The following is a 15,683-nucleotide window of genomic DNA, read 5'->3' as shown; positions in this document are numbered from 1 at the left end:
GGGAGGGAGGAAAGAAGGGAAAGGGGAAGGAAAAAGGAAGAGAGGGAAGGGAAGAAGGCTTTCATAAATTCTAGTACCTAAAGTTATGTATTTGTATTGTTTTAAAAATAAAAAGTAGTAGCATTTTAATTCAATAATAATCAGTAGTAACATCTAATGAATACGAGACACTCCATTGAGTGTTTTATTAATTTATTTAATCCCAATGCCAATCTTATGAGGTAGGTTCTGTTATCAGTCCAGCATCGTAGAAAAGGAAACTGAGGCACAGGAAGGGTGAGTGGGAAAAACATACTTGTCCTGGGAGTTTACTTTACTACTCACACAAAACACATTACTTCTGCTACTTCCGATCACCGAATGTGTGGAGGCTTTTCCCCAAACCAAGCAAATCTGTGCCACAAGCTGGGTGTCCCACAATTTAACTCAGTTCTGACACTGTCTTCCTGGACCTAACATCAGATCCCACCAGACTGCCGCCCGCACTCCCGCACCATACGCACACCCTTCAGATGCCAGTTGCAAGTCTAGGGCTATCACCTGTGCTTCTGATCAGATGTTCTCATGCCCCTCTCCTCAGGTTTGATTAATTTGCTAGAGCAGCTCAGGAAAACGGTTTACTTACTACATTACCAATTTTTTAAATATAAGATGATATGATAAAGGATTAGAGATGAACATGCAGATGGCAGACGTATAGGGCAGCGTATATAGGAGGGGTTGCCGAGCTGCCATGCTCTGGCTGGCCAACAGCCCCATGTGGTCACCAGCCTGAAGCTCCATCACTCGAACCCCTCACTTTCAGGATTTTATGGAGGCTTCACCACACTGGCATGACACTCATTAACTCCATTTCCACCCATGCCCCTCTCTGGAGAATGGGGTTGGGGCTGAAAGGTCCAAACTTCGAATCATGGCTCGGTCTTTCTGGTGACCAGCTCCCATCCAGAGGCCCTCCAAGAGCTGCCTCCTTAGAACAAAAGATCCAGCCATCGCCAAGGAAATCCCAAGGGATTTAGGAGTTGTGTCCCAGGAACCAGGGTCAAAGACCAAATATTAGAACAAAAGATGCTCTTGGCACTCTTATCACTTATGAAATTACAAGGACTTTATGAGCTCTGGGCCAGGAACCAGGGACAGAAACCAATGTATAGATTTTCCATTATTTCATATCCCAGCCCCAATCTCTGGCCACAGACCCCCTCAGAGCAAAATGACATACAACTTAAAAGATACTGGCATGGTGTTAGAATCCCATTTAGCCATTCATAATTAGTCCAGTTCATCATCACATTATATGAAGAATGTCTCCCTGGGCAAGGCCACTGAAGGTTGCAGGCTTCCATCTGATCTTGTCAGGTTCCAAAAAGCAGAAGCGGTCTCAGCAAACACCTGTCTTCACCCATTCAGGCATCTGTTAAAATTGAGCTGAGACAATAACCATCCCTTGCTCTCAGCCTCTTTCAAGGTGTTAATGTAATAGTGGATTTCCCTCTTTGCATAACCATTTATTCATTCTTTTACTGTAGCTGCTATTTCTTCTACTGTGCATTTTTACCAAAACTCTTCTACCTTAGGGAGGCACATTAAGTTTGGCCACTGTGCTAGGTCTAGGTTGCGGGCAGTGATGCCAGTCTGGCAGCTCGTCTAGCAGCTATCCACTCCTGCTCAGAGAGGGTAAGGTAGCACAGGTGCAGAAGTAGAGGGCTATTTGTCATCGCCAGCCAATTCACCTACATTCACTGTTAGCCCCAGGTAAGCTGGGTGGGGACAAAGGCACATCCTGCTTTGTCAGGCTCTGAGAAATTCTGACAAGTGTTTAAAAACGTAGTGACAATTGCTCGCTTAGGAACCAACCCTGTCTCCAGCACTTAGACCTGCAATCCCAGGTCCTTTGACCGTTCCATCAGGTGGGGGGTGGGGGTGTGTGGCGGGGGTGGACATAAAAGTTGAGGTGATATGGGGAAGAAAGAAAAAAAAAAGTGTAATCATTATACTAGCAATCTCTTAGCAAGAACTACAGTCATACCAGTATCCTAAGGGTATGGGAAAAGTGAAAGTGAAAAGTGAAAAAGCTAGGAGAAAATAGCACCTGACTTTGACTTACCTGATTCCTTTCCCAGATAAGCTCATTAGAGCAGCTGAGAGAATGTGAAATTTCCTCTCCATTTACATTCGTGCCAGAAACCCTCTTTCCAGTCTCCAAAGTACTCTCAGTCATTCTTTTAATTTGTGCCCCTTGTGGTCAGAGCTTTCTCTTCATCTAGCCTAACAGGGGTTTACTAGTACTATGTGGCAGTTCCCAGTGTCTAGAGAGCCTCTGATTAGTCAGGATGGGCTGGTGACTACCTGGTCCGATCAGATGCGAGTGAGTGGAGGAGTCACCTGGTATGACCTGCTGGTCTAGGGATAGTCTTCAGTTGCGGCTGGGATCCCACCAGGGTGGCTGCCAAGAGCCCTCAGATGTGTCTGCATCAGAGCATACAGAATGTTCTATCACATTCCACCCTTTGAAGTTTTGAAGTGAGACAATAACAATAGCATGAAGTGCCAGAAAGCACCACCATGTTTTATGATCATTTTATTAAAAGGGCCTCTGATAAGCAAAGCAAATCACTCAGCTCCTTTATATTTACAAGTCATGAAAGAAGCAATGTTGGAAAAAAATCAAGACAGTCCCTATGTCAGGGAAGCGACAATAACGATAACAAAAAGGCCTCATTTTCCTCAGAGAAGCAAATCTGTGGAGACCAAGCAAGAGACTCATCTTTGAGGAATGTTACAAAAGATAATACGTCAGAGAAGAGAAAACTTTTTTTCTGTTCCTCTGGGGCGATGGGGTGTGAGAAGAACTTAGAAGTCGCTCCCCATTTCCTTGTGCAGCCTCCTTCCTTTTGAGTGTCATGATTTAGATCCATTTAAAAGGATTTATTTGAAAGAAGTTTCTTATACCATAGGGGCAGTTTGTCTCTTTCTCCCTCGCTCTCCCAGCCTTTGTAAATGAACAAAGTAACCACTTGTCCCACACAGGGTGCAGAGAGAGGCTTGGTGTGGGTTTTACTGTCCATTCAGGCTCTGTTTTCGGCTGGTTATAAGTGAAATCTTTAGAAACCTCACAGCAGGAATCCTTTGCTTGGGGCACGGGTGGGGAGGGAACTCTGAAAAACCTATTGAAACTCTCAGAGCCCTTGGGTAGAAGCTGTTCTTTTTAGACTTCCTCAGGGGCAGTACAGGGAAATAAACACACACAGGAAGTCATTTAGCCTCTCCGTGAACTTCATGTTGACATTTGCTTACTAAAAAAGTTCATCGTGGGTCCTTAAGAAATTTATGCATGTGTGTGGCTATATATGTGTGTATGTGTGTATGTATGCACATATATGTGTATGTGTATATAAGTATTTACTAATTCTCCCTTAGTACAATATCGGTAATGTGATACTAAAAATAAAATGAACAATTGGGAAAAACGAATGACACAAAAAATATAGGTGTGGATCCCGTTTATAAGACTGTGTTTTAGGAGCCGAAGCTAGATAGACGTTATAGTTCTGAATTTTTAGCCATCTGCTGATTGCCATCTCTCATGAATATTTTGTCACGTTTTCTGCTCACTGGTTGACCCAAAATGTCTTTTTAGGTGTAATGTTTGGTTCACGACTTTTATCTTCACTTATATCATGCTTGCTTTAGAATGGAAACAACTTTAAAATCTTCAGAGAAGGGTCACCAAATCCCTAATGTCAGCTGGAAATGCTGATTTAAAAAGCCAAAAGAGAAGAACGATAAATAGTACATTTTACAGGTGAAAATGAAGGTACACGGACGAAGAGAGAGAATACCCATGTCCCAAAAGCAACCATTTGGCTGTTAGGAAGGGAAACCCACTCCAGTGAAGGCAAATGGGGGAATCACCGGAATAGTTCACAGGATTCCCATGAAACATGTTACAGGCCTTGTGGGAACCAGAAAGCCCTTGGTTTCTCTCTCCTTCTGGGTCACGTGGTCTCCACCCTGCTTCTTTCTGCACATCTGTTCCTTTCACTTTGCACAGCCAGTGGTCATTTAATTGCAATTTCTACTCAAGATCTCCAAAGCAGGAAAGAAGGATTTAATATCTGGATACAGTAATATGTTATGGAACTTGGGATCAGGAGTACAGCCAAATGTTGCAAGAGACCAGAGCCAAAAACTGTAAAAGTCGTCCAGAACTGAAATGTTCCTTTTATTTCCTTGAAGCAAGAGTATCTCTTACCTCTCTTGTCTCTGTTGTTATCCATAGGTTGTTTTTCTCCTCTTCCCGCCCCTCACTAGCCCTGGAAAAGGCTTTGTTTGTTTCTACATTCATACAACCAAACCCCATTTCTACCTTTACATCACTTCCTCGTTCAAGGGCCCAGTGGAAATTTATGAGTCATCGAATGACAATTCCATATTTCCAGGCGAAGTCATCTGACTGGCCCAGGGTGGATCTGGTGACTACCTGGTTCAACCAGACTCAGGTTGGGCAGGAGGGTGGGGGGGGGGGTTCACCTGGAATAACCATGTTTATATAGGCATATGCTGTGTTCTGCAGGAGCTGTGGGAAGACTGGCTGGGCTGCTGAACTAGTGAAACACGTCTACTACAATTATTACAGGGCTCTGCTCTATTAGTACATACAAGTACATTCTATATATTTCAAAAGTATTTATTATAAAGAATGTAAATTCTCCTTAAGACAACTACAGCAGAATTTTTAGGCTACCACTGGAATATACTTAAAGAAATTTCAGTTTAAATTTATTGACTGTGTTTCTAGAGTTACCTTGTAATTTCTTCCTGCTGAGGAGGACATTTACTTGTGGAGACTAAGAAACTTTTAAAGAAGATGTATGTGGGCGGTTTGAGTTCATTATTGTGTCATCACTGATCATTGCACTTGAGTTAACTTGAGAGCATTACCATGTGATAATGATATTACCATCAGGGAAAGGTGATATTATTCCATAAGAGTGAATGGTGCTCATGCCTGCATCTCACAACCATTGTGTGCTCTTTTGGATCATTGACTTTCCATGGACAATTCTGGGTGGCATTTTGAACGCTTCTCAGATGTCTCAGGAGACTTCACTGATTGTTGCTTTATAGCATAGATCCCAATAGCATACACCGATAGTTTATCCTCATTTTCTGAGCCAGTCTCACTGTTCCTTTTCTCCTGATTTTTGTAATTAACCCCCTCCCCAAAACAAAACAAAACAAAACAAAAAAACACCAAACCAGTCTTTGCCTTAGAATCTGTTTTAGAGAGAATCCAAACTAAGACAGTGTAAGAGTAGGATGTATTACAGAGTACCCTGTCTGGATTTGAATCCACTCAACTGCTTAGTAGTTCTACATCCTTACATTTTTAAGTTATCTCATTTTTTTTTCTGCATCAGGTTCCTTGCCTATAAATGCAGATAATAATAGTAACTACCTTACAGTGTTGTTATGAGCAATACATGAGTTATCACAGTGTACATATAAAACATTTAGAACAGTGTCTGAGAAGTAGTAAGTTGCATGTCAATGCTACATCTTAGTATCCCCTTGTAGAACGCATTCAATTGTGTCTGGAAGTCTTAGTGTTATTCCCTTCCTCCCTATTGCATTTTTTTCTTGGGCAGCTTCCTTCTGCCCCTCCTTTATCTTTCTTTTGTTTGCTAGTGCTGACTGAGTAGAGCGAACAGCAAGTGTTCCCTGGAGCTTTGTAATTTCTGGAAGCATGTAAGAGGGCCCTTCTTTTGTGCTGTGCTCCATTTTTTCTTGCTTCAACAGCCCTGACCCCTGATCTGTTGGCAGACACCAGATGATGCTGCCAGCTCTTGGTTATTCAGAGGCTCTTTATCCAGACTCTTTGCTCTTCTCTCTGGCTGCCTGCCTTTTGGCCGTTGGATGCTCCCTGGCATTGCTCTCAGAGGATAGACCAAGAAGGGAAAAGATAGCAGAACTCAGACTAGCCAATTATGGGGGTCTAGAAAATTAGGACTTTTAGATCATTGGACTTCAGTTTTATGAGACATTTCTATCCTCTACATCCATGGAAAGTTCAGAATCAGCCTTTTGTAGCCACAGCATATTTCACTTTGATTGAAATACAAGTAAGACATAAAATGCACAGATCTCGAGTGTTCACTCTGATGAGTTCTGGCAAATATATGCATTCATGTAATGACCACCCAAAATAAGACGGCTTGCATTTCCATTACCCCAGAAAATGACCTCATTCCCCTTTCTAATCAATTCTCCTTCATCCCCACCCCCAGCAACCACTTTCTGATTTCTGTTGTTCTGTTTTCCTCACCTGAACTTAATGTAAACGAAATCACCCATATCTAGTCTTCTATTCCTGGTCTTTTTTTATTTGGCAGTATCTTGAGACTCATCCATGTAGTTGCATATGTCAGAAGTTCTATTTTATTGCTGAATAGTATCCCATTATATGAATGCACTTTTTTTTTAACCATTCTCCTCTTGATAGACATTTTTTTAAAAGATTTTATTTATTCATTTGAGAGAGAGGGAGAGTACAGAGGGAGAGTGAGAGGGAGAAGCAGACTCGATCCCAGGACCCTGAGATCATGACCTGCGCTGAAGGCAGAAGCTTAACCGACTGAGCCACCCAGGCACCCCAACTTCTTGATAGACATTTGAATAAGTTCTAGGTTGGGACTATTATGAATAAGGCAGCTATGCACATTCTTATACAATATTTTTGTGTAAATCTATTTTCTTCTGGGTGAACAGGGATAGAATTGCAGGGTCATAAGTAGAAATAGGCTTAATTTTATAAGAAACAACCAAACAGAGACCATACTGTTTTACCCTGACAATGTATGAGGGTTCCAGGTCCTCAATAACCTCACCAACATTTAAGTTGTCAATGGTTTTAGTTTTAGCCACTTGCCTGGATATAAACTGGTATCTTATTGTAGCTTTATTTTATATTTTCCTGATGACTACTGATTTTGAGCACCTCTTCCCTGTGCTTACTGGCCATTCCAATATTTTCTTTTGTGCATTGTCCTTTCAGGTCCTTAATAGTAGTGTAATCAAGCCAATTTGACAAATATTTTTGAGCCCCTTGCTCTCAATCATGCCAAAGGAAAAATCAAGTGTCTGGGGTTCTATGACAGATATAAAGAATTTCAGGGAGGGGTGCCTGGGTGGCTCAATTAAGCTCGGGTCATCATCCTGGGGTCCTGGGATCGAGCCCCACATCAGTCTCCCTGCTCAGTGGGGAGGCTGCTTGTCCCTCTCCCTCTGCTTCTGCCCCTCCACCTGTTTGTGTTCTCAGTCTCTCACTCTCTCTCAAATAAATAAATAAAATCTTAAAAAAAAAAAAGTTTAGGGAATCATCCACCTAACATTGATGATGTCAATGCTCTGCCCATACTTTCTTGGCACTTACTTTCTCAGAGCATTTTAACAATCTCATGGGACTCTCTACATGAGAACTTTCTTTTGGACTATGTGTGGGGTAGGCCAGCTATGCCTGTGTCAGAGAATAATGCTCCCAGGAGCAGCCCTCAGCCAATGATGAATGGGAATCAGAGGTTAAATATCTCAGCTTCCTTGCACTTCCGATAAGGTGACTCCGAAACACCATCTCCCAGAGTCTCCCAGTGGAGGTGGTTCTCCACAGTAATAACTTATTCAGTGATGCAGATGGATTGTCTCATCCTTTCTTTGTCACATTTCCTAATCTCCTACTGATTTTCTCTAGAATCACTACCAAAATGAACTACTTATACTCAAGTTCTTACATTGTGATCTCCTTCTGAAGAAACACAGTTGAGACACCTATGAATATGAACTGTTGTATGGCAGACTAATTAGGGGTTTTGATGAGTTCTACTGATCAAGTCATGATATTGATTTTCTGGGTACCACACAAATGAAAGAGCCAGATGAATATGGCAGAAAATCTGTAATGTCAGTGCCTAGTAGAAGCAAAAGTCCCTTTGGGTTGGTGGCTGAGGGTTGAAATAGGTTTTCCAGAAAAGATAGAGTCTGGTAGGGTCAACTGAACTGAGAACAGGGGAAGACATTCTAGGAAGTAGAAAGGTGTGACAGACACAAATCTTGTTCAGAGTAACAATCTCTCTGGAGCTTGAGATGATATAGAAAGGAATAAAAAAATAAGCCTTGCGTTATGGTTAAGGTAAAATTAGAATGTTCAATGAGACTAGGAATTTTGGATTTTGTCTCAGAGGGAATGGAGAACCACTGGATATTTTCATCAGGGAGTAACACCATAAAAGCAGGTTTCTAGGAAAACTAATCTCATTGTGGAGGGTGAATTAAGGCTTAAGATAGAAGGTTGTTGATGTAGTTTTAGTGACTTGGATATAAACTGATAAAATCCTAGAACTGGGTAGTCGTAATGGGAATGGAAAGGACAACATCAGTTCAAGACCTACTGAAGAGAGTCAATAGAATTTGGTGGCACCAGATAACAGGTTGGAGGACAAATAAATGAGTCACAAGCATTCTAAAGGGCCAAAGCAGTTGGTTTCAAAATAATGCCATAATATTAACAGAAATACAGAAATTGTGGGGAGGTGAAATTTTACAGTAAAACATTACACTCATTTAATTTTATACACAGTAACTTAAACTTTGCTTCCATTTGTGGTGATTGATAGTTATACATCCATATCCAGCAGATATTTTAAGATTTGGGACTGGAATTTAGGAGAGAGTACATACTGTTAAATTACATCGGAGAGTCATCTTCTTAGAAGTAATACTTAAAGCTTTGACCATGAATAAGATCACAAAGGAGGAAAGTGAAGAGAATGAATAGCACAGAACTGAAAATTAAGCCCTGGCAAAAGACCTCATTTGAGGAGAGCAAATAGAAAGATAAGGAAGCAGTTGAGACAGGAAGGTCAAGGAGTCAGAGGGAAAGATGATTGCAGTGATAAGGAGATAAACACTTTCAGAGCCTTCCAAGGGCAACGAAGATATAGACTCCTTGAGCTGCAAAAAACGCAATACTCGATCTTGACCTCATTCGACTCTCAGCCAGGTTGGGGAGCTGAAATTTACATATAGCCCTTACAATACAAAACAATGCAATCATATTGCTAAAGTGTTTGAGCCACACTGGGAGGGCTGTGTGAGAGTAGGAAGGCAAGGGCAGTGAGCTAGAGGCATGGGGAATGGGACCAAGTATGAAGTGTAACTTGAATGTGAGTTTTGTAAAGGAGGGACGGAAAAGAATTTGCAGGAGGAAGACCACCATGAATAAAATCATTGAGGAGAGACTGATGCTGTGTGGAAACGTAAATTAAACCAAGAGACAAGAGTATTTACAAACTTACTTGTGAATACACAGTTTCCAAGAATTTTAAGGTCCTGGAGCTGATCTAAATGTGAAAACAGATAAAGGAACTAACCTTAGTCTTGAAGGAGCTACCCATAGAATCTACTGAACTAGTGAGAGTGATTAATGTTAGTGACTATAGATGCAGAGCAGAAAACCAAGATACTTTCAGGGCCAATGGTAGTTTTGTGGGTGGACTAGTTTAGTCTTTGAAGTGATAGCATGTATCACATATAACATGTTTTTTAATATAAATACGGAGCTTCCATACTTAGGACCATACGCAAATATCCTAATTTTTTTTTTAGTTTTATTTATTTATTTGAGAGAGAGAGAAAGCATGAGCAGGGGAGGGGCAGAGGAAAAGGGAGAAGCCGACTCCCCCACTGAGCAGGGAGCCCGACATGGGGCTCTATCCCAGGACCCCGGGATCATGGCCTGAGCCGCAGGCAGATGCTTAACCGACTGAGCCACGTAGGCACCCCGCAGAAATCCTGATTTTATAAAAGTCCACTATTGCTTCTCCAACACAGGTTTGTCCTAAGGAGGTGTGCAGCAGTATGTACCTTTGCCTTGCTGTACCTGCACATCTCATTGAGCTATTAACGTACACATGGTTAGTTAGGGTGGGGATGAGAGTAGAGACAGATGGTCAAAAAAACTTGTCTACCTCAACAAGGCTATGTTCTCTAGTTTTGGGTGTAAATATTTTAAATTTTTTCCCAGCGAATCACTGGTTTAAATTTTCTTTTCCCTTTCCAAATATCTTGAGGATATTGTGAGAGAAATAGCCCTGCTTAGTACCTTCCAATTGCTGAGGCCCTTGCTTTCTTTTAGTTACTCCAAGATGCCCAAACTTGTCTTCAGAAAAGTCATTTCTCTGAGTATCTAATGGTATCAAAATCCGGCCTAATGGGAAACACAATCTCAGATAGAAGTTTTCCCCACTAGGTTTCCTGAATATAATGGCAATGAGATTAGCACATTTTCCCAGTGATTGAGTTGGCATGTGCCCATGGATTTATAAATAGAATTTATTGTGGAAGTTACTGTACTACTTGGGTAAGTAGCTATTGCAATTTGATGATAGAAAGTGTTCTCTGAAAAGAAACTATTATATGCCTTATATGCCATGGCCATCTGAGGACAAAGAAAGACAGAAGATACAAGTGAGTTTTGTTTTCAGTTCATTCCACCCTGTATACAATTATGAACAACCACATATATTTAACATTTGGCAAGTTAATAGATATTTTCCTATTTCTCTATTTTTAATTACATTGGTCTGGAGGGTTGGGGGTAAGTGACGACTTCAAATCCTTCATCATTTTGCTGCCTTTAGGTAGTGGAATGGTGAAATGTTGGAATATATCCAGATTTCTGCTGATGCCTCCCACAGGAGAGCAATAGATTCATGGAATTTGAAGACCGTTTAGAGTCAGGGACCAATCTGTGCCTCAGTCCAATCCTCATAAACTAACATTTTTGTTTACTGCCTTTGGATGAGACTGACGGTGAATTTCTAAGGTAAATGCTGTGATGAAAGAACATTTATGTAATTGACAGTATCGCCACTGCTGTCACCACTAAAACCTATCTCATTTCTGAAGGATGGAGTTGCATGTCGCAACTGGGGGGAAAAAAAAAACTGTTTTCAGTAAGATCCATGGAATCTGGAAAAAAAAAAAAAACTCTTTTCAGTAAGATCCATTTCAATGAGCCTTTGTGCTTTGTGATCCAGTTAAAATTCTCACAATGAGAAAATACTTTTATCCCAGTTAGAACAATATTTAACGCGTCCTCTTAAGGAATCAGCCATTTACCTTAACCAGCCGAGACCTGTGCCACAGTCCTACGAGAGAGTGCCTGCTGCTGTATATAGCTGACTTGGGTTTTATGCAGAGCTGTCTTTACATTGCATTTCTTTCTTCTTGATAGTCTAGCTCCACAGTGAGAGCCTATCAGACTAGTAAGTCACGAGTGACCATGAGCCCTGGCTTCAGCTCTCAGTGGAACAGTGGCCAACCAGCCTGGACTACATACTCCTTTCCAAGAGCAAGCTTGCACTATCAGTCCCACGCCAGCTACACCTACTGTACCGGACACCCTACTGTGAGTACCCCCATTTTTCTGTATATAGTAAATTGGATACTTGATGCAGGTACCTTCTGAACCACGAGTTGGTACCTCTCAATTAACTGGGCAATTTTTTCCGATGCTCTAACTCTTTTAAGGAGAGAATATGCTGCAGTTGAGTAAAAGAGATGAGCGATAGAGAACATCTTACGGGCTTAAATGACAGGTGTTTGGATGATCTTTGCTGAAAATTGATGTTTCATTTAAAGATATTTCTGGGCAAAATAGGTTGGCAGAATTTTTGGGATGGCGTTCGTGTGGAGGCTGAATGTCTGTATGTCTATGGTTTTGTTTTCTGGCTCCCTTCTGGCTGTTGCTTATGGCTTTAGTTGGTTGATTTTGCACTGGGAGAGGGTGTCTTTCAAAAAGTCAGGGAGGAGTCAATGGCATCTGTATGTCCCCACATCTGTCAATGGCCTTGTTGATGTAGTTTAAACAAATGTGAACATACAGATATACACGCATCAGTAGGGTATTTTCCAGTTACTACTACACAGAATCTGAACTTGTTGGTACAGATGACTCAAAGGGTAAGATAAACAAGCCTTTGGTGGGGAGAAATAAACTCATGGAATTTGAGAACCTTTTAGAATAAGGTACCTGTTTTTGCCATTATGGTTTTCTGTGTCTCCATCCAATCCTCATAAACTAAGATTTTTGTTATCATAAATTATACTTGTATACTTGGAAAAGATTATGATGCATGTTGATTAGTAAACCTCTGTTTACTGCTAAAAATTCAGACATAAGACTCCTGGGTAATGAGAGACTTTTGAAAGGGAGTTATGCATGCTTCTCATAGTAACTTGTCTAATTGTCAGTAACTATAGATGCGGGTTCTCTAGCCATTCCAAAGGTCCGCTATGGACATCTGCACTTGGGCTCTCCTGTTTGCATTTCAAAGTTATAAAATTATAAAGTGTCCTGAGCTTCTAAATTGAGAGAACGTATCTCAAATATCATGTCATAAAGTCACTTAAAAGAAGATTCAAGAAATCCACTCAAAATGTAAATTGGCATAACTTTGTTAGAAGGTGATTTGGAAATAACAATCAAAATTTAAATTGCATATACGTTTGAATCAATAAGTAAACTTTTGGCATTTGATTGGACATGTACAAAGATGGTTGCGCTAGGACAATGTAGCCAGATTTTTGAAACTACTTGGAAAAGGAACCTAAATAGCCCTCATTAAGTTTCAACAAAATTGTATGAAACATTATTAAACACGTATTATTTTTCAGCATCCTTCTAGGCAAAGAGGCCCAGGAGTGAACAGGCCCAAGTCTTGCTGTCATGGAGCTTCCATTCTAGGAAAGAGAGAAGCTAGCAATTACCTAACTAAAAATATGAATAAATAAAAATAAGCAAACAAAAATATAGAGTGGTGTTAGATGTTACACAAAGACTCAAAATAGGTTGAAATGATAAAGAATAACGAGTGGCTACTTGAGTTACAGAATCAGCCATGTCCTGAATTGGGAGGACAGGTTTTATCTGAGATCTGAATAAAAAAGAGACATAACTACGTATAGTTCAAGATGAAGAGCGTTCCAAGTAGAGGAGAGAGTGTGAAGGTCCTGAGGCGGGAATGAGCCCAAATGTTCATCATATACACAGAGGGAAAGCCAGTGTTTCTGGAGCTTAGTTAGAAGCAAACAGAGGGAGATAGAAAGCCAGGGACCCAAGTAGGTAGCACTTTGCAATCCAGAGTAAGGAGTTTTTATTTTATTTAAATAGAGTGGGCCATTGGAGTATTTTAAGCAAGGAAAATTATATGACATGATTTAATTGTTTAGGATTCACTCAGGCTGCTGGGTGAAAAAGTCCTGGTAGAAGAACAAGAAGGAAATCTGGGAGTCAAATTAGGAGAGTATTTTACACACACACACACATACAAATGCACATGCACGTGCATGCATAGATCTGTGGTTACTTCTGTAGAATGTAACCAAAGTTCTGCAGTAAGAGGAAGATTAACTTTTTCTTGTACATCCTTTGATCCATTTGATGTTCAAAATATATGCAACTTGTTTTCATAATAAAAAACAAGTTGCATGTGTTTGGCAATAAAATTTCCTTCAGTAACCAGTTCCATATTTAAAATGTCTCATTATCTTTTTCCTTCAGTCATTATTTGTCAAGCCAGATTATGACAAATTACAATTTAATGAAATACTTCAAATCATATTTTTATTGGTCTCAAGGTCATGTAAAGGTAGTTGATATTTATTGAGTACTGAATATTTTTTAAGTTCTGCACTGAGCACCTTTATAGGTATTATATAGGGGTATATGTTCAAAATAGCCCTAGGTAGTAGGTACTATGATTATCATCATTGCAAAGGTTAGTGAAGTGAAGCTCAGGGAAATTGAGAATCTTGCCCAGAGTTACACAGCTAGTAGTGGGACCTGAGAGTCAAACGTTGGCTGTTTAGCCTCCAAGCAGTATTCTCATCCACTGTAGTGTATTGTTCCTTGCCATTGAGTCCCGTGTCTTTATTTACATGCTGAGGACAGTGATTATACCCCTGATAGAACTCTTGGCAATCATTTACTTTAAATGTACATGTTACTCTTCAGAGAAGTACTTGTATGTATAAAATACTCCATTTTAGTTCTGGGGGGACTAATGAATGAAGAATAGGTGTGTCCTCATCTTAGAAACCACTGGGATCATTGCAGCATGTCTACCTAATTTCTGTGCTTTAAAATCCAGAAACTGAGGGGCGCCTGGGTGGCTCAATCAGTTGAGTGTCTGCCTTCGGCTCAGGTCATGATCTTGGGGTCCTGGGATCGAGCCCCGCATGGGGCTCCCTGCTCAGCGGGGAGTCTGCTTTTCCCTCAGCCTCTCACCCAGCTCATGCTCTCTTTCTCTTTCTCTCTCTCAAATAAATATATAAAATCTTAAAAAAAATAAAATAAAATCCAGAAACTGATACTTTATTTTGTCACACCACTGTGAGGAAAGTGAGTCAAGTGTGGAAAGTAGAAAATTCTTTAAAAAAATTTGTTGTGTGTGTTGTACTTCTGATTTGAAAGATCCTCTAAGGATCAATGTTAAGGCCTACTTGACATTCTTTCATTATTCCAGTATTTAAACTTTTCTTTCAGATTTTCTTCCCATGCCTGATCAGATGGCATTAAAATCTTGACTCCAAGAACAGGGACCATTTAGCTCTTCTACCATCTTTTGTTTTTTTAAGATTTAATTAATTAATTAATTTGTCAGCGAGAGAGAGCAGAGAGCACAAGAAGGGGGAGTGGCAGGCAGAGGGAGAGGGAGAAGCAGACTCCCTACTGAGCAGGGAGCCCAATGTGGGACTTGATCCCAGGACCCTGAGATCATGAACAGAGCCGAAGGCAGCAGCTTAACCGACTGAGCCACCCAGGCGCCCCATCTCTTCTACCATCTTGAAAAAGGAGTTGTATCATCTGAAAATGAACCAGAGGTTCTGTACAGGGTCACTGAGAGCTTATATTGACAACATCCAGAAATGCTGACTACCTCATAATTTTTACTTAGGTCCATATTGCAAGCCAAAGAACTAGAAAGATATTTTGGCTTCCAAAAAGTGAGAGCAGATTCTGTAGTCATGCAGTGTAAGATCCACTGAGGTTTTTGTGGTAAAAACCACAGAAACATTGCTTGTCCGAATAAATTGCCAGTGATTTTCTTGAGTCATATAATTTAGTAGCCTTTAATGAAGCTATAAATGCTCAGCTTGCCTGGTGAAATGCCGGCCCTTTCCTCTGAGTGACTAGTTTAATTGAAGATTTCCCGGTCTCTAGCTGATTTCCTGGGGTTAAAGGGTGTCAGCCAATGTGATGTTTGTGTAGTTAGTAGATGTGACTCACGTAGCTCACTTCTCTTCCATTCCCTTGCTACGGAGGAATCCTGATACCCCACGAGTGTCTGGTTGGTTAACTTGAAGTTAGGAGCTAATAGAATTTCAGAAGAGTTCTGTTTCTTCCTGATCAAGGAAGGATTTTCTCAGAGTCTGTTGTACATCAGTGTATTAGTTTCCTGTGGCTGCTATAAAAAATGACCACAAACTTGTGGGCTTAAAACAATACACATTTGATCTTTTCCAGTTCTTGAGGTTGGAAATCTGAAATGGGTTTCACTGAACTGAGATCAAGGTGTCGAAGGAGCGTCCAGTGGAGAGTCTGTTTCTTGCCTTTTATAGTT

General features: G+C 40.7%; 1 protein-coding gene across 7 annotated transcripts in view; it reads left to right on the top strand.

The window, feature by feature from the left end:
• Window positions 1–11,311: 11,311 nt before the first annotated feature.
• Window positions 11,312–15,683, top strand: part of RBMS3 (RNA binding motif single stranded interacting protein 3) — an 830,766-nt gene continuing 826,394 nt past the window's right edge. For all 7 annotated transcript variants that reach the window (XM_027584288.2, XM_027584297.2, XM_027584292.2 and 4 more), the window contains exon 1: window positions 11,312–11,467. In XM_027584288.2, the coding sequence (XP_027440089.1) occupies window positions 11,342–11,467 (126 nt within the window). In that variant the 5' untranslated portion in view covers window positions 11,312–11,341. The remainder of the gene's footprint in view (window positions 11,468–15,683) is intronic.

The sequence above is a fragment of the Zalophus californianus genome, chromosome 1, assembly GCF_009762305.2.
Source record: "Zalophus californianus isolate mZalCal1 chromosome 1, mZalCal1.pri.v2, whole genome shotgun sequence".
Classification (NCBI taxonomy): Eukaryota; Metazoa; Chordata; class Mammalia; order Carnivora; family Otariidae; genus Zalophus; species Zalophus californianus.
Note: the sequence above shows the minus strand (reverse complement) of the source record. Positions and strands in the feature narration are given on the sequence as shown.